Genomic DNA, 19,341 nt, shown 5'->3' with positions numbered 1-19,341 from the left:
CCAATGTTCTACAAGGACAGAACATTACTGAGAATGTCGCTCAGGAAAACCCTGGGCTTCGGCCCATATGTTGGCTGCAAATGCTCTATCACTCTCTTTTTTTTTTCCACTCATTCTCTCCCTCACTACTTATTTTTCACTTGGTAAGGGATAAGAAAGGGGAAGACAAAATAGACAGCATGGAGTGTGGGAGACAGAGGCTGAGAAGCGGAGAGAGAAGCCGGTACTGATGGCAATTCCATGTGTCTGTATCGAACAGAGGAGTGAGCGGTGACAGGCTGCGGGATGGGGCGAAATGGGGGGAGGGGGGCATCTGGTGCACATTGGCTCTGTGTCTGTCTGGAAACTACCATGAGAGGGGAGAGAGGGATGAGTAGAGGTAGGGAGAAAAGGATGAAGGGATGAGGAGCGGAGAAGGTAAAAAAAAAAAAAAAAAAAGGTCTTGCCAAAGTGAAGGGCAAGGAATTCTTGGAACAAATAAATGTGTCTGCTGGTCCCATACTAATGTCTTGGATTGAACATGAAGGTGGGTCTTTTTTGGGGAAACAACTGAGGAATAAAGCGGAGTAAATTGCAACAACAAATATGACAACCATACACTTTTAACTCTCAGCCATAACTGTAAGCTGGACGTCTCGTTGCTTTAGTTAATGTGATTATTATGTTTTTTTACTACATAATGTATAGAAAGAAACTTGAGGATAACACTTAAAATGATCCCTAAGTAAAGCTGCTTTCTCCTGTACATTTAAAGTGTACCTTTTTACCAATAGAGACATTTTCTCCATGTTTCTCCCTTTTCTGGTTTTGTGGTGAGATGAGCAATCAGTACAGATTATATACTACAAATAATGAAGAGTCAAAAGATGTACAGAACAAATTGGTGATATAAAATGGAAAGCTGGTATGATTTGATTGAGCAAAATAAGGAGCTGCTTTCTTTTTGGTCACTTTGAAACTTTTGAAATCCAACTCAATTTTTTTTTTGCTCCAAAGAAAAGTTGTAATATTTCTGGCTAATGGTGTTATGGATTATTGAACAGAACAAAATCCAGCTGGTGGTAAGTGTAAACATTGCCAGTTAACTTTAAAAAGCATTAGAATGGGATGTAAGGGAGTTCTTTTCTTAGCATGTCTGGCATCAAAAGCCTATTCATTGGAAACGTAAACATACCCAGACATTATATTATTGCACAGATTCATCGCCATATGAACACAAACCTGCATGCATACAATGGTATACTGAAGTGACTTACTTTGAGAATTTGCAGAAAAAGAACTGTGTTCATGCTTTAGGAGAATGGTTGTAGGACTGAACGTCAGGCTTATAGAGTGGGAGGGAGGACGATCGTTCATTTTAATGGTTATTGATGTCACGTATAATTCCTCTCCTTTACAAATGAAAATTCCAACCACACCAGCCGCCACCGAGCTTTTAATAATGACGATTAATTTCTTGAGGTTCAGGAGCCTATTACAAAGGAGTGTATGCATATTTAGTCACACCTCTACGATGTGTAATTTTGTTATGCAGGGTATGGCACAGAGAACAGAGGGGGGAGAAGTGGAGCTCTGGTTTTCACATTAATGAATTCCTTTTGTAAATAAGAACATAAAAGCCATGGTGGCATATTTGTAATATGACAATGTTGTGTGAAAAATCGTCTAAACAAGATCTCTGTGGCGATAATGATGATAATTAACGTTGGTGCTAATGCTGAAATGAGTGGTGATGAGATGACACTGATGCTTCTGATACTGTGAACCAAACATTTGTGACTATGCCGAGCTTTTCTAGGACATTCATGTTAAAAAGTGTTGGCTTTACCTCGTTGTTTGTAAAACAGTACGCTAGATGTCTTAAAAAACCAAGAAGAGTCCAGGTGTTCTAATCCTGTTCATCCAGGTGGGAACACATACAGTGGTGTGCAACATAGTTGTTCACTTTGTATTTGCCTTCTTCATACTGTGCATCCAATGGTCAGGCAGCAGAGGAGCTGCATTCAACTGTCAGCTCAGAGAGTCCTCAGACCCATCTCTGAAACCCATACACACGGACAGCCGGACAAAAATACACTCACACAAGCTCTTATTGATTTGTATTGTTCATGAACTGTTCACAACTTGTTCATGTTATTGGGCAATACTTTGACTTATATTAGAGACAACAAAGAGCTACAAAAAGTGTACTAACAAGACCTATAAAACTTGAAATAAAATGTATTAAAAATAGAGGAGTCTTTAGAAAATAATAAAGAGATGTTGGAGGTATTTGCTTGATAACTGAAGTGTTTCAAACTTTATCTTATTAAAGTAGAAATTTCCAAGATAAGCCCTGTGGTCTTACCATTTTTTTAAAAAATAATAAATCATTAGGTTAACATGTTTGAAGGACTCACTGCTAGGATGACAGTACACTAATTCATCATGAAATAATGTCCCCTGACATCTGTATAAAAAAGACTACTTATTACCTATCATCTGCAATGCTGTTCTCCTCTTTTTATCTCTCATTCAGTGCAGCAGAGTGCTGGAGAACACGCCACTGACACAAAGTGTGGCCCGGAGGGGTCAGGGAAGATGATTGAATTTCATAGCTACTTACAGGCTAATAGGGCCGCACAATGACTACTTACTGTCCTTAAGTAACTGGCTGCTTCGCACCCGCTGCGGCCTCTTTGAAATCCTTTTGAGGAGATCTAGAGGATTTAGCCGGTAGCGTGACATGAGGCTGAGCAGTTGAGCAACGGTGCTCCCACCAGCTGACTATTAGAACCAGCTGATGTAAACACAGAGGCTATGACTATGGGAACGATAAGGCTCCAAAGGTTACTCAAAACAAGCTTTTCTCACAAACTGATGATTTGGAGAATTTCCCTCAGAAAATATTGAAATCAAATGGTGAGAATGTGAAGGGCTGTCAAAACAACTTGTGGTTAAATCAATTCAAAATAAAATTATATATATACAATTAATTAACAAAATATGGAATGGACATTGTTTTTATTCATTTTTTAAATTTAACTAATTCTATTAATTATAAGTTAAGATTCTAGCAAGAAGGAAACTATAATGATTGATTAAAGATAAAAATGTTGTTTTTCAATAAGACAAATTTAGAGAATATATTCACAATGACAATACAACTAACAATATAACTATTATTCAAATAGAAATGTAATTGAAGAACTTTAGTGGGTTGATGGATTTTTTTTTATTCCTGGACTATTTTGATATAAATTCATTTTTGACATATTTGACCAAAAATATCTGCAACATGCAGTATTTACTTTAGAACTCCTGGGATGTTAATGTTTATTTTGTGTGTGTGTGTGCGTGTGTGTGTGTGTGTGTGTGTGTGTGTGTGTGTGTGTGTGTGTGTGTGTGTGTGTGTGTGTGTGTGTGTGTACGTGTGTCTCTGTTTGTGTGTGTAAGACTTTCAGAGAAAGGGAATGGGTCTGCGAGTGTTTTACTCACAGAAGCTGTTTCCACATACAAACCACCCTCTCCTCACCATGCTGTTCCACTTACACTGGTGGAATACTAAACCATATACACATACAGATAAGCTCACACAACACACACATGCACGCACGCACACACACACACACACGCACGCACGCACACACGCACACACACACACACACACACACACACACACACACACACACACACACACACACACACACACACACACACACACACACACAGAGCTAACCACATGCACATGTTCACTTGCTCTTAACTAATTCATTCAGGAACACTTTGGTTTGGGTTTCAACACCAAAACCTCCGTACCTTTGATTGAGAAATGTGTCTGACTGCAATTATATGGGGGGGGGGAGGTTAGGTAGAGGGAAGGATGGATGGAGAGGAAACGCACTACAGTGGTTTTATAGTTTGCTGGCGTGACATTTTTCTGCACTTTTTTTTTTTCTCTCAAATCCTTTCCTTTTTCCAGCCGAGGGCAGAGTGTTGACAGGGCAGGAAAAGGGGGCAGACTGGAGTAGAAGTAACAGCGGGGAAAATGTGGAGAAAATGGATGGGGAATGGGACTGAAGTGGCCGAGATTGTCGCTTTACTACTTTTGATCGATACCTTTCACTATAACTGCAGAGCGGGAGAAATTTGTAGATACACTTGGAGAGAAAGGTGTTAATTTTCCCCTTCCAAATTTCACCCAAAAATTGCAATAAATATGAAAGCGTGTGAGGAGATGCTTTTGTGTGTCAGCAGCAAGTACCGCTTCTACTTTGACGTGACATTCCAACTAAACCTATATGATGTTTGGCATGGTAGAGCGCGTGTTGGTCACTGACCTGCAGTATGTAGCCCCTGACGTAGTCTCGGAGGGTCCAGCCCAGGCCGTGCAGGATGTGCAGCACCTCTTCCTGCTTCAGCACGGAGAAAAGGCGATCGAGTAGAATCTTGAGCCTCACGGGTACGGCCTGGGTCCCGTATAGCATCAGGCTGCTGATGTCGAACACCACGTTGCACTGAACTATCTCTACCTGCGTAGGGTGGTACAGGTGCTGGGTGCTGAGCTTGTCCAGAGCTGTTACAAGAAAAAAAAAAGCACACACACACACACACACACACACACACACACACACACACACACAGGCCTCATTAATGACTATCAAGTTTCTCTCTCATCCCAAATCTTCCTGTGGAAGCTCCTGCACGGTCAGCACTGGCTGATGATAACATATGAATCAGATAAAAGCAATGACATTACAGTAATTATCTGCAATTCTTTCTATTTAATCTAATCTCCTGCTCTTTCACAGTTTAGCTGCCCTTGCATCTCCAATTTTATTTCCTCTTCTGTCTCCATCCTGACCTGCATTAGAGCCACTCTTTGTGTTTGCTGGCTGGATTTGCGTTCCTTATCGCATTACTTTGAAGCTTATTTATTTGTATTTAATCAGGGAGAACCTAAAGTGGTTTATTAACTATGAAGTCAAAGACATAGGACTGGTTTTGAAAGTAATTTCAGGTTCTTCAACCTGAAAACAAACCATTACCGTAGAATAATATAGTGAAATAATATCGTGATTGTTTTAATGAAGGTATCATACCAAGATAAACCTGTATTATGTGATGTAAATCATTGTGTTATTAATATACTGTCTCTGCTTAAAGTGTTGGCAATTTTACTTAAATACAAAATTAATACAAAATAATGAACATGTTTAATGATATATCTTTCTCTATCTACTAAATAGACAACTGCCCTAAAATCTTTATTTTTATTTTTAACATGTTTTAGCAGCATAGCTACATGGATTAAATGATCATTTATCCCCTCTTTTAACCCAAAGAGCACATCAAGGAAGTGTGGGTACCAGGGTGGAGTAATATCTTCAGTGTCTCTTTGGCTGCATAAAGCCACTTAATATTTTCAGCAATAGGTTATAGTTGCATGTATGTTTCCTGACATTCAAACGGAGGGCGATAAAAGTCAGCTATTAGTACGTTTTGTTATTGACCCGTCTATTTGAACCTCAGTCACCTCTTCCTCCTCTCAGGCTGTCTGTGCGACACATGGTCAACTCTCACTTTCTCTCCTCCCTTGTCTCATACTTCTCTTTCTCTCTTTCTCCCACCCCTCCCCTCTTTCCCTGCCTGTCTGGGTGACACCTGGTTGGGTCTCTCTCTGATCCTGGGACGGCTTTTTCCTGCTGACGAGGGCTTTGCCTGACAACACAGCACAGCTAGACACGAACATAATAAAAAATGAAGAACTACTTGTCAGAGTCCCTGCCAATGCCGACATGAAATGAAGAGTGGGGGGGAGGAGAGATGGGTGCTTGACAGTTCAGAGGGAGAGATTAAAAAATAGTCAATAGGGTCCTGTGCGAGCCGCTGAAGGGCCCACGGCCCAGCTCTTGTGCGGCCGCAAGCCAAACAGGTGTTTTCTTTTTTCCCCCCCTCCTCCTTCTCTTTGTACTTTTCTTGCCTCCTTTCTCTTTTTCATACCCCCGTGAAAAACTCGGAACGTGTGGTCTCTTGCTTTCATATCTCTCTTGTGCTTCTGTTCTACGATTAAAAAAAAAATCTAAAGTACTAAAACAAGACTTTGAAAACAGCAGAAAAATATAGAGGCATACCAAAAACAAAGTTACTGCTACTGTGGAAAATCAGTGAAAATATTTTGATTCTAGTACATTCATATCCACAGATGGAGAGAAGCTGCTCTCTGAAGTCACCTAAACATAAAAAAAATAGTACGTTATGTCAGATGCCTTCATGCTGCTTGCATCTGTGAGTGGATGTCTACACAGAAGAGCGCACTGATATAGGTCAGAGCCTTTATGTCTTTCACAACAAGAGGGAGATTACGCTGTAAGGATCAAATACTTAAATCAAGATACACACATCAGACTAACAATGAATTACTTACCATGAGCTACCCAGCCGTGTTTGCACTGGTCACATGTTCTTAGGTGAATCTTTCCGGGCTGGAAACACTCACATGTGCAGTTCACCAGTGTGCAGCGAATGGCCTGCAGAGACAAAGGACACAGACAGAGACGAACCCTCGTCAATCACAGAGTTTATAAAGCAAGAGCTGAGAAAGAGCCAACTAGAGGTCATAAATACAATAACAGACACAGCAACAAACTATTCAAAATGACGGTTGAATAAAGGCTCATCCCACACCGAATAGAATACTTTTCCCATGTTTTTAAAACAAATCAGTGAGATACAAACAAATAAGTATGTTGCACCCCCAAAGAAAAAGTTTCAGCTGCAACATTTCACAACTACTTTTGCATTGCTAATCTGCCTCTCCATAAGGTAATATCCCAGAGTTCATGTGAACCGACAAAGGACTTCCCCTCTTGAAAACACAGAAATGTAACTTGTTTTGACTGAGGCTCCATTACTCAACACTGGAGCTGCACTCAGTCTGACCTTGGAAAGCTTTTAGTAGTGAGGGGTTAAGTGTCCAGACTTGACGAGGGCAACTCAGTACAGCACAATGCGTCATCTGCTGAGGGCTTAATCCTTCACAAAGGCCTGCTAAAAACTTGTAACCAAAAACTTCAGGTACATTTTTACAAGAGGCCATTTGATCCTTTAAGATGTTTCACATTCTCCAGGCAATTAAGAATTTGTACAGGCATTTAAAAAGAAACGTATGATACGCACAGAAATCCACACAAATCATCACAGCGTCATCTTCCAAATGAGCGCCGCAGCTGGGAGTCGTAAATTTCACTGACGTGGAGAAACAAGGAAGTCAAAGGAGAATAGAAGGAGTGAAAGGAGAAAAGAAACATGAATCTTTATCAGTGCTGGCAGAACTTTGTTTACCCGACATATTTTACATTATCAAGATAAATTGATGAATAAAGATAGTAACACTTCTGCAACCTAAACTGCCTACAGGGAGTCTGAGGCTGTAGGAGGATTGATGCAGCTTATGGAAAACAAAAACCCTGGAACAATTTTACTCTTGCAAAACATCTCTTCTGAAATCCAACAGTGTTTCCTGAACGTTAGCATGTAATGGCAGCAGTTAAAAGACCCTACAAGATAATAACTTATCAGACTAAAAAGACAACTCAGAATGACGAGGATTATGTCTTTTACATTCTGCTCATTTGGAGTCATTGCAAACGACAGAATGTTCTTATCCATGTGGTCGACAGAAACTCATCTGACTAAAAAACTGAAGCTATACCTTGAAAAATGTGAGGAATGTTTGAGGCAGGAAATTGACAGCAAGTAAGATGACTACTGTGAACAGCTGACTATTTATTGTAACAGAAATATCCTAAATGAAATGCTTTACAGGTCGAAATATTAGTGCACTGTCAGTAAAGTTACATGTGAGTGTCTGAGGGAAAAGGAAGGAATAATGCGACAAAGACTCTGCTTGTCCTCCTCACAGCACAGCTCAGCTACCAGAGCGTCAAACTTTATGACCTTACAATCAGCACTGAACGTGTTATCTCATTTTCTCACTGTTGTTCTTACAAGGCACCTGTGTGACAATACTGTGACACAGACGTGCACCCAAAGGGTCGTAGGTTGGAGTCCATGTCTGCGCATACAGCCTGTTCGACAGAAACCCGTCAATCAGCACTTTCAGATATAACAGAATCAGCCTTTACGCCACGCAGCTGAGGTCAATGCACCATTTAATAATTCAGTTTTTTTTTTATGTGCACCAACACACCCGAATGTGCACGTTCTGGTGTTTAACAGCAGCAAATCAAATAACCCATTTAGTGGATTAAACCAATATCCTGTAATTCAGGATGTAAACCTCAGCTCACTCATAATCTACTAAGGGACCATAAAATCTATCAGAATCCCTCCTGCTCACCCTAAGGTGTTGTAAACCAGATTAGTAACCGAAGGTGTCAAAGTGAACATGGGCTAATCCAAGATTAAACACAAAATTACACCACTTCTAACAATGTCACCTCCCTGTTTGACACCGAACGAGGCAGGAGGCAGAGATTATTTGACTTTACACCATTTTTAAGCTCTCCAGGTGCAGGCACGGCAATCCTCACCGTGTGTGTGAGGATTATATGCCGTGTGTCAGTTTGAGTGTACACTAAGCTGATGTCCTTATTCCCAATAACGTGCAACATGGGAGTTCAGAAGTTCCGCTCAAGGACCAAATTTGCTAAAATTGTGGCAGTTCATAAAGGTTCAAGCTAGAGTCAAAGCATGTGAGATTTCAGATACAGAACAACCTACAGTATATTAAGTCAGCGGATCAGACTTCATGGTTAAGGTCCTCCTTTTATGTATTTATCTACACTTAACCTTAAAAATTACATTGATATAAGTGGAATTGAACTGCTTGAAAAAATCTTTTCACGTCTGTCTAAGAATTCAAACTTTAAAAATAAGACTAAAAGCTAAAGAAATTGTCATTTTCTGAGCAAACAAAGCCCCCCAAAAAGTGCACGTTTAGATACAGTATGTCAAATGTAAATAGTGGCCAATATACTGTAGGCTGCTCTCAGTCAAAATATGCAACATTCTGCACTTTACACTTTTGACTCCAGAAAAATTACAATTAATATTTGAGGTATTGTATTAAATGGGAAAATGATAAGCTGCTGGAGCCCTCATGATGTTGCAGACAAGTCCTTCCTGTCCTCTTCTTTATCCGACACTGCGACATCATTTTTGTGATTTGTGAATGAACTTCATGTCAACTGTTTGCCAGAGAAGACTTTTTATAAAACTCTCCTTGCAAAAATATTCCGCAAACTCCAATTTAGAGTTCCCAAATTTAGCACAGTAGTGTCACACAACACAACCCTTTTCCTAATTACCCGTAGCTCTGTGCGGCTGCGCTAGCAGCAGCAGAAGCAGACGGAAATAAACAATTGCAAATATCAAATGCACCTCTGCTGTTTACGAGCCGGGGTCTGACAGCTGACAAGATAGTTAAGGGGCGTCTAATACGGCAATTAGAGCGTGCCACTGTCTGTGAAGCTGCTGCTGTGACAAGGCGCCCTCTAATCACTGACTTATTACGTTGGCTAGCAGCACCTCTCATATCTGGCCCATTAAGCAGACAGCAGCATTAAGAAGCATTAAAGCAGCAAACCCCCTCAGCTGAGGAGGCACTGACATGAGGGAGGGAGGGAGGGAATGTACCGTGCCTGTTATTTCTTGGAATTAATTTGTGCATTGTTTTGCGTTTAGTGAGGAACACGTAAGAGAAGAGTAACACCGGAGATGTTTTGTATATATGACGGCATCCGAAGTGATCGTACGCAATAACATAAAAGATTGCAATCTGATAACGGGAGTTTTACCACAGACGAAACATCAAAAACTTCATGATGAAGTATATAAGTTCAGAGATGTGTGTGTGTGTGTGTGTGTGTGTGTGTGTGTGTGTGTCTGTGGCTTGTCAGAGGAAATAAGACAAACTCATACAGCCTTCTTCTCATGACTCTCATGAATGCTGCTTCTGCGGTCAGCATGGATCTGCGCTTCATCTGGCCGTGGTTTAACCTGTGTCTGGCTTGGGATGGGTCAGGGACAAGCTTGGGCCCGGATCCCACTGCTACACTCGCACATATTTGTCACAGCAGGCCAGGGGAGGAGGCTGTGTTATCTGAGGCCTGCATTAGTCAGTGTGCTAGCGTCTCGCCAGGGTTTCCTCTTTGGCTCACGACTACAGAGGACGTCGGTGAGGAAAAGGACAGAGGAGTATGTGTGTGTGTGTGTGTGTGTGTGTGTGTGTGTTTGTGTGTGTGTGTGTGTGTGTGTGTGTGTGCGTGAGAGAGACTTAATAAAAAAAGAGCAGTTAGAAGGTGAAAGCGAAGAAAATCCCAAACTGCTGTTTCAATTAGACTCAGACAACAGTCAACAGTCTACCGTACTGCTGCCGTGTTCCCGCTCTGGTCAACAACATAACCTAGCCGCTTCAGAAAGCATCATTTCCAGCTCTTATCTTGTTTAAGTGTGTGTGTGTCTCATTGCTGGGTTTTGTTTAGCTGGAGGCTTGATGTTTCGTGGATGTTTTGCTTGGCTCGCAGTCCCTGTCCCAGCCCAATTGTATAAACACTGACAGTCAGCAATGGCCAGCACCAGACTGGGGAGGACTCTCAATTAAAAGACTGTTAGTTGGACAGATGGAGTGAAGAAATGCGGGGAAAGAGGAGCTGCAGAACAAGATGGCTTCAGCCTGGACACTTACAGATTTTCAAACAGACTGAGAAAAACAGGCTCCATGGCAAAGGATCGATACTGATACATGTAAATAAGTCCAACCCTAAACCATGCAGCATATGTAGAGCTCAACAAAGACAGTTCCTTGGCCATTACAGTACTCATGAAACCACAGAACTGATCATGATCCCAAACTAATATCCTGTACAACTCTATTACTATCCTGTCATTTCTCAAGGTTGATGTTGTAACCATATGCCCCTGAAGACACCACTAAAACACAAGCAGTCCCTCTCTGTATCCTCCCCTGACAGCATACAATGGAAAGCCAGCACAGACAGCTGCTGGATGCTGGCGGGGCATTGTTCCCCTGTCTTTAATTGAAACCTTTTACCATGTTCAACACACAGCCACAGACCACATTTCTTGTTTTGGTGAGTTAAGCAAAGCCGAGCTTTAAATGAAAACCCTGTGTGTACATATGCATCCGTGTGCATGTGTGCGCGTCGTCTTTGCAGCAGCAGCTTCGGATTTAAATTTGTCTCTGCTTAGGGTCACTGTAAAACACTGGGAGCATCTTGTCCTCTCTTCCACCCACAAGATATTATCTCATCCCTGAGTTAGCTGCTGAAATTCTGTCAATTTCCTGCCAGAAATGTGCGGCCAACGTGTGTAGGAAAAGAGGCACAGCAGCTTTGCGTGTCATAAAACAGGGCCCTGGCTCAGTCAGATAGATCAGGGCTTCACAGTGTCCATATTGGAAACAGGTGACAAATAAAACACGCTGAATAAAGAAAGTCTTTGTAGTCAGACATAGCACGCCCGAAGTACAGGGAAGCAAATACTCCATGCCAAGGCTAATTTTTCCTTGTTTGATTTTGTACATTGGATTTGACTTGAAACAGGGCTTTTCTTGCCTTACAAAATGGTACAAAATAAACAACGATTAATCACATGTGCACTGTTGTAAAAGTCTTGCACTGCGCAGGGGGATACTGTAGTCAATAGAAAAAAAAGGGTAGAGAGTCTTTCCTCTGAAACCCCTACAGTGTAAGGCTCCGTTCCCCATGTCAGTTCTAGTTTTGAGCTCAGCGGCTGGCAGTCACAGAGCCAGAGGTCCCTGTCCTTTGTGCAGCTGTGCGTCTGGGCTTTGACACGGGGCAGAGCGACCAGAGCTATGCTAATGGTAACCAAATGGGGCGTGAGTCCCCGGTGGATTACAGAAGAAGAAGAGAAGCATGTGTTTTCATGTATTCATATGGAGACCTGGGACCCCTCTCTTTTCTTCCTTTCTCTCAGTTAAGCAATATGGGAAGCAGCCATGTCTGTTGTTTGCACGCACCCTTAATTAATGCACTTTGGGACTTCACAGATTTTGAAATTCATCACCAGTCTGCTAAAGTTTCTTAAAGCTCCTAAAATGTCAACACAAACATATTACATAGTTTTGAGACTCATCCCTTTTATGAACTTACTTGGACTTAAGTTTAAAAAGAGCCACATTTAAAATTGAACAGAGTAATTCAAATAAACATTTGGCATAGACTGGGGACCCATAGATTTCATCTGTTAACATATCGCATCAGTGAAAATTTCCGACATAAGTTTCAGATGTTTGGCAGTGCCTCTCAGTTTGGTTGCACTTTGCGTTCTCCTGCCGTTAAATGTTGTCTTGTGGTAGCAATGTAGTGTCCTGTTGACCTAAGAGTTGAAGAGGAAACAAATTCTGTGACCCTGGAATTCTCCTTCCTGATGCTTATAAAGTCCTTTCTCTATCCCTTTTTTGAATAATCCCAAAGAATCACTAATCAGAAACATGAATCTGGAGTCCATAACTGAACAATCTAAACAATTAAACTGGAAGTGACAATATCTGTCATCCATTGGCAGTGCGAATGACGTCCAGTTTCAACTTTGACCACACGTCAAGTCCTGTCTTTTTGTGTTTGTCAGCTGTCAGATATGACTCACGCTCTGCACTCCTTCACACACACATACACACAGACACAACAACACACATTACTCCAGAATCACACACATAAAAAAAAAAGAAACCCACACAACTCAGCTCAATTTCTGCTTACAAGATTCCTTCTATTTGTGTGCGGTTTGACAAAAAGTCACAAAGTAAAATTTCCCCACCATGAGCACTGCCCCTTTTTGTTGGGTTTTTCAAATCAGATCAATGACGAAACTTTGAGTCTGACTCACTTGTATGATAAATATCTGTGCGTGTACTTCAGGACAGTCATGCTTGTTTATGAAGTGCACCACTAAAGGACACCAGCTGGCTTTGATATTGTGAAACAGAGAGAGAGAGGGATATCACAATACTGTGAGCAGAAACACACGCCCTGTGATCTGGCTATCATATGCCATGCTCTCAGTATAGATGGAGCGCTGTACCTCATTGTTAGCACTGGACTACGCTGTCAGTTCAAATACCTAAGCATCAAGGGAGTAGCAGTTCCTCCCATCTTTTGTGTAGACAGCAGGTCCAGGCAGAGGACCCTGGCTCAGGCCCTTGGCCCCTCTCAGCTCTCCTCAAAGCATTTCCCCAGCTGGAGATCAAACCATCTGCCCAGTGACAGACCTCTGGGTGCACAGATTCAAGGCCAGGTTCAAAGCAGGGTGCTCGGGGAGGCTGGGAGGGATGAAGCGAGGGAGGGAGAGACAGAAAGAGAGAGAAGGAAGAGTACACCGGCAAAAAGGAAGAGAAGTGAGATAGCTTGGGAGTGGGGGGGGGGGGGGGGGGGGGTGACGAGCTGGGGGGGGTTAGGCAAGCTGGTGTATCATAAAGGTGGGAAGAGGTGTTTCAGCAAAGGTGGAGGAGGCAGAGGAAAACTGATGAGGGGACGTAGGGAGGTGGAGAAAGTGTAAAAGACATCAAGCTGGATTTTCTCCTGTATGATGCAACTTTAGGTAGAAGAGTATATCTTAAATGTACATGATAAACTGAAATACTGTGTAAGCGGTAGGATGTAACTCAATAGCTAAATAAGGTTGTACAAAAAAAAAAAAAAACTGATACCTGTGTAATGATGGCATTACTTGGTCATTTTAGAGTGTTTTATATCCATGAAAAATAGGTCTTATGACTAACGGTTGTTCAGAAAAGTCCAAAAAAGATTCATGCTCAGGATACATTTTTTCTTTAGAATTATTCTCAATTGAAGAGATTTTTGTTTGTTTTTAAAATGTTTTTTTTGGGTCAAATTTCTCAAACCAACACACAGGACATGTCAGTTTGAAACCCATACTTTATCCTTTGGTCTTTAGATTTTGAAACATATCTACTGTTCATTGTTTAAAAAACAGTTTTATCTCTAACTTTTGCGGGAAGCATAAGCCTTAATGAATCATCATGAGTCATGTTCCTATTGATTAATCAGGTAGTCTATAAATTATATGAATTGTTCCATGAGTCTCATGTTAAGTCTACGGTTCAGTTTTTGATCCATCAACAAGTCTAAATATGGATCCTATCAAAATAAAAGGAAGAATTTTCCAGGTTATAAGGCATTGCACAACTCGGAGAAACACGTTCTTATCATTAGCCATTGTGAGGACAAGGATATCTAAAAACTAAAACATTGTCCTCAATATAAACTAGATCTGCTCTGACCCTAAGCATATCAGAGGGAGCACTGACCTGCACCAGATGAGGACAAGTCCCTGTCAGATTTGACACCTGCACTCGCTGGCCCACTGATCGCCCTCGCCGAATGCAAATATCACAGTGACAGCAAGCGTTGCAACAACACGCTAGGTTTCTGTCTAGAGACTTAAGGAGTGACATGACCACACAGTGCGACCGGACACATGTTTGAAATGGGAATAAAGGGAGAAAAAGGAAAGGGAGAAGAGGGAAACGAGAAAAATCAAGCCAAAGGAGTGAGGAAAGGAGTCGTGTTGGTGGGAAAAGAGAAAAAAGGAGTAGATGACCAGCATGATCTGCTATTTACTCCCAATCTAACCCTTAACACATACAGAGAGTATTAGTCAGAGCCCAGATATATAACCAACCCCTCTCTGCAAGGGGACATCTCCATGGCGATCATTTGTTGGTGTGGGCGTCAGGACACACACAAACGCACAGGCAATGGGGTGCAGGCTCGCAGTAGTATGACGACAGGAAGCTGAAGGCTCCCACAAATTGACATTTTAGTCCAAGTCTACAGGATGAGACTCTACTTTCTGAACTATGCACATACGAGCGACCATACACTCTTGAAAATTCCCTCTCATGCAAACATGCACATACACACACTAACACCCACACACTGTGAATTCCCCTACTCGAACCAACTCCCAGCCAGGGAAATCTTGGAGGAGATCCTAGATTTAATCTCACCAATAGCTCATTTTCTTTGACCATTTTTTAATGTAACAAACAGCAATAATTGTGTGTAAGCAATCTCCAAATTATGTGTGTGTGATTTTGCAACTAAAGCGAACACTACTGTGAACAGATTGGCTCCTTTTCAAGACACACGACCGGGCAATAATATTTGTTTCTTTCCTCAGAGTTTTGTTCAAACACTGTGTCAGCACGGCGGTTTACTTGTAAACACCTGGTCCTGCACACCCAACAGCTGTGGAAATACAAAACTGTATAAACTACACTGGAATCATTATTCTACGCAGATTATTTGTCTGCAATTGCTCCAAACTTCTCGAATCTCACTTGTTTTTATGTGTTTTAAACATACACTTTATAAAATATCAACAGATACTGGCCCAAAATGTTATTTACAGATTATTGGAGTTATTTACCTTAGCCAGCATTTGTGATGAGTGCTCCTGATTCGATAGTTCCCCCTTTTGATACACAATTCCAAAAAGAAAGGCTGCAACTTTTTATTAGTATTTACAGACTCAGTCAGCAAATAACCGAGAGGGGGAGGGAGAGACAGGGAGAGTGTTTAAGCAATGGCTTCATGACAGCAATGACAAGAGTGTCACTCCCAAAGCCACACAATAAGGGGGAGAGTGAGGAGTGTCTTTGCATGATTTCAGAGAATGTGTGTGTGTGTGTGTGACACAGAGAGAGAGCGAGAAAGAGACAGAGACAGAGAGAAAAGGGAGGGAGAAGGCAGACGGCAGATTAAAGGAAAGTCCATATGGTTGTTTGGCCTTTATCAGTCTTACAAAGTTCAGAGATAGAGGAGGTGAAGTGGAGCCTAGACGCTGTTCCCGAGTCACAGGTCACAAAGAAGACACAGAGCAGCTCAGACAGGTGGGGGGGAGAGAAAGGGGACGAAGAAAGCAAAAGAAAGAAACTCCCAATTGCGTGAGGAAAGCAGGGCCAAACCATGGTGATTGCCATTCTGCAATCGACCTGACCAAATTGCAAACTCCCTCTCAGGACCCTGTAAGTCCGCTTCATTTGGCTGAAGCCGGAATCCTTATTCCTGCAATTATAAAGCTATTGACTAATTCGACATATGTTAGCGTGTCTTCCAGCCCTTGAGTGCTTGTGTGCCATTGAGTCATTAACTTTGACAAATTGTGACAGACTCTTTTATTGCCACCCAATCATGAGGAACAAGACTGTGGCAGAGGAGTTAATGAGTGGCATGTTTCTCCTCTTCCCCCCGCCTCCTCTTTAAAACTTCCACTAAGATTCCTGCACACCCCAAACCCCCCGCCTCACCTCCTCCATATTTATAATTTTACCACATCCTAACAATAACACGGCCGGTACTCAGCAGAAAACACGCGGGCCCTGGCCTAATGAATCTCATGCCTTTACCACGGTAAAATGGCCAGTAAGTATTACCAGCTGCGACACTCTCCCTCTTTCTCTCTCTCCCTCTCTCTCTCCTTGGCAGTGGCATTGAGTTTGGGAGCGCAGGGGTGAAGGGGGGAGGAATTCAGGGGAGGGTGGGGAGGGTTGGGGAGCCAGGCAGACACATCTGAGTGCAGCTGGACCAGAGAGAGAGAGGGGAGAGAGGTGGGGGATGAGGGGGAGGAGACCACAAGTCTCCGTGTTTCCAGCTGCCTTTCTCAGGGGCTCGGTTTTCGCTCCCTCCTCATGGTTTTTCGCAAGGCCCTTCTGGTCCCAGCTTACTTGAAAAATCACAAACACACACACACACACATAGACATAGACACACATAGACACACATGTACACAGACGCCCTGATCCACCTCCCCTCCATCCCTCACATTCGGCCATCTTTGTTTGGACAGGGCTCAGGAGTTCCAGAAAAGCTCTCTCAGATGTGCTGAAGTAAGGGAAAAACAAAACAAACTGGCCCTCACAGACACACACACACACACACATAGAGTCAAAATGTATGTGTATGTGCACGCACAGACACCAACAAGTACTTTGTGCTCACACAGAACAGTGTTGGAAGAGAAGTTCACACACACTCCTACACACATGAACAATTTCACATATGTGGAAGCCAAAATACCGTCTTCAACTTGAGAGCAAATTTGCCAAGAGATAAAAAAAAAAAAAGTGGGATACAGTTTTCTTCATGGAGGTAGGCATCCTCCTGTCGAAGGCATGCATTCTTTTACTCAGTGTGTGTGTGTGTCCCAATCCAGGATCACAGCACCAGGGCAGTCCCGAAGCATACCTCGACATGTGTTACCTCTTTGTAATATTGACTTTGTTATAGCTATACGAGTGGGAGAGTGGAGCCAAGAGCCGAGGCCGTGCAGTAGTGGGGCCCCTGAGCTTGCTAGAAAACAAATACCTCGGAACAAGCCGTGACAATAGAAAACACAGCACCACAATAGCGATCCATAAAAACAGATTCAGATAAACCATAAACCGTCCCTCGCTGCTGCCTTGCTCTCTAAATTAAGAATATTATTTGTCTGATTCCATTTCGGCAGCATGTTGTCTACAAAGCCGTGGGATTTGGCAATGGAGCGAGTCTTGGCCTGGCTCGCTGTCTGAGAGTGTGTCCTGGACCGACTGTAAACGTCAAAAATATCCTCTTTCTACAAAGCCTTGACTTACCATCTAATTTCAATTAAATTCCAAAATGCTTCTAGGCTCATACGGACAAGCTGCCAAGATTTCCAAAACTATTACTTTTCCAAATTTAGATAATTATTATCAGCGGAACATGACACTAAAGTCAACCAACACACAGAGAACTGAGTGTCTAAATCTTTAATGGGAAAATAATACAACGCAAATGTAAGAAACCCTGGAACTTCAAATAATACAAATGAGTGAAACCAAGATAGAGGAAAAGCACACATGCTGAATATTTGATTAGCTTGCAGAAATAAAAGATTGATTATCATTTTCTTGTTCCAGTGAGTGTGAATCCCATCTCGTCTCTTTCCCCTGTGATGACTTTGCTTACACATTTGAATAATGAAGGCAAGTCATTTGAATATTCCCTCTGTATTAAAAAAAAATGATGTTTTTACTCGATGCAGCAATATTAGCCATGTTAATTGGGCTCTTTGGACTTTCCCAATAGAAAGGCTAAATTAATTACTTTATGTCGACAAAATGTCAGACACGCTGATCTAATAACTACAACTGTTTCCAACAGTGTTGTTTTCGGTGTGTGCAGTTTTTCTCTCCGTGTGTGTGTGTGTGTGTGTGTGTGTGAGAGAGTGTGAAGTGTTAGCGTCCACAGGCCTGAGTTAAATCTAATGAACGAGATGGGAACAAAATGCTTTGACATCCTGTTCATGTTTCATGGGTGGCTCTTGAGAGTCCTCCTCCAATATTCATCCCCTCTTCTCATACTAATCAGCCACTACAGTATTGACTGTTTGTGCATGCAAAGGGACTTTTTTTTAGCGTGTGTCTGCGCTGTGCAAACACACCCACACACACGTTTTTAATGCTCAAACGTGTCAATCCACACTCCACTGTGTAATTAAACTTGTAAGAGAAATATGAATTATTTGCAGGAGGTTACGTGTGTGTGTGTGTGTGTTTGTGTGTGATGTGTTCATTAATGTGTACCCTCCACCACAGGGGGCTTTGAAGTTCCACATTTTTGTTAGCTTATGGCTGTTTTTCAGTCTGCGGGAAAAAACTGTATCAGCGCATTTTCCCCAAGTACAACAAACATTGGGCGAGTAGGCGATGGGGAGACAGAATTAATATCTGTTAACGTGAGATGATCAGATTGTGTGTGTGTGTTTGTGTGTGTGTGTGTGTGTGTGTGTGTGTGCACAGACATGCAAGTGCATAGCGAGCGAGACCAAGAGAGGCCTGCTGATGCCATGTTTCAGGCGACCCCTTGAAGTGGAAATGAGCTTCCTCGGCTTTCTAACTAGTCCATTCTCACAAAGTCAGCAAACTCTGCCACCCCTCCAAAGAAATGCAGACACCTCCCCACCCTCCGACCCCCCCCCCCCCCCCACCCCCCACCCCACTGCCACCCTCAAAACCCCCAGCAGTCCTGTGGTCAGCATGCGAGATGAATTCACCATCAAGATCTTTGACTGAAATATCTTGTTTCATCTGCCGTTGTTTTAATGTTCAGAGAGGGTCAAGATCTGAGAGGTTCTGCTTCAGTTCCTGCTGGTGGCTTTTGTCCTGACTTTCAAAGAATCGAACAATGTCAACCAAAGCAGGGACAGTAAGTGGTGATACAGGGTCTTTAACAAAGGAAGCAAAACCTGGGAAACAGAAAATAAAAACTAGTTGTTATTTTTAGCACTGTCTATTTTCCACCTGCACCT

The 19,341-nt window shown here is 42.3% G+C and overlaps 1 protein-coding gene across 5 annotated transcripts in view; it reads right to left on the bottom strand.

The window, feature by feature from the left end:
- bnc2 (basonuclin zinc finger protein 2) overlaps positions 1 to 19,341 on the bottom strand; it is a 159,727-nt gene that overhangs the window by 37,102 nt on the left and 103,284 nt on the right. For 4 of the 5 annotated variants that reach the window (XM_065957343.1, XM_065957352.1, XM_065957336.1 and 1 more), the window contains 2 exons: positions 6,407 to 6,509; positions 4,320 to 4,555 (listed from right to left, as the gene is read on the bottom strand). In XM_065957343.1, coding sequence (XP_065813415.1) covers positions 4,320 to 4,555; positions 6,407 to 6,509 — 339 coding nt within the window. Of the gene's footprint in view, positions 1 to 4,319; positions 4,556 to 6,406; positions 6,510 to 15,438; positions 19,001 to 19,341 lie in introns of those variants that run through there. The other variant, XM_065957349.1, reaches the window with a different exon arrangement.

This window comes from Labrus bergylta, chromosome 1 (assembly GCF_963930695.1).
Source record: "Labrus bergylta chromosome 1, fLabBer1.1, whole genome shotgun sequence".
Lineage (NCBI taxonomy): Eukaryota > Metazoa > Chordata > Actinopteri > Labriformes > Labridae > Labrus > Labrus bergylta.
The sequence above is the reverse complement of the archived record's forward strand: the minus strand, read 5'-3'. Positions and strand labels throughout refer to the sequence as shown.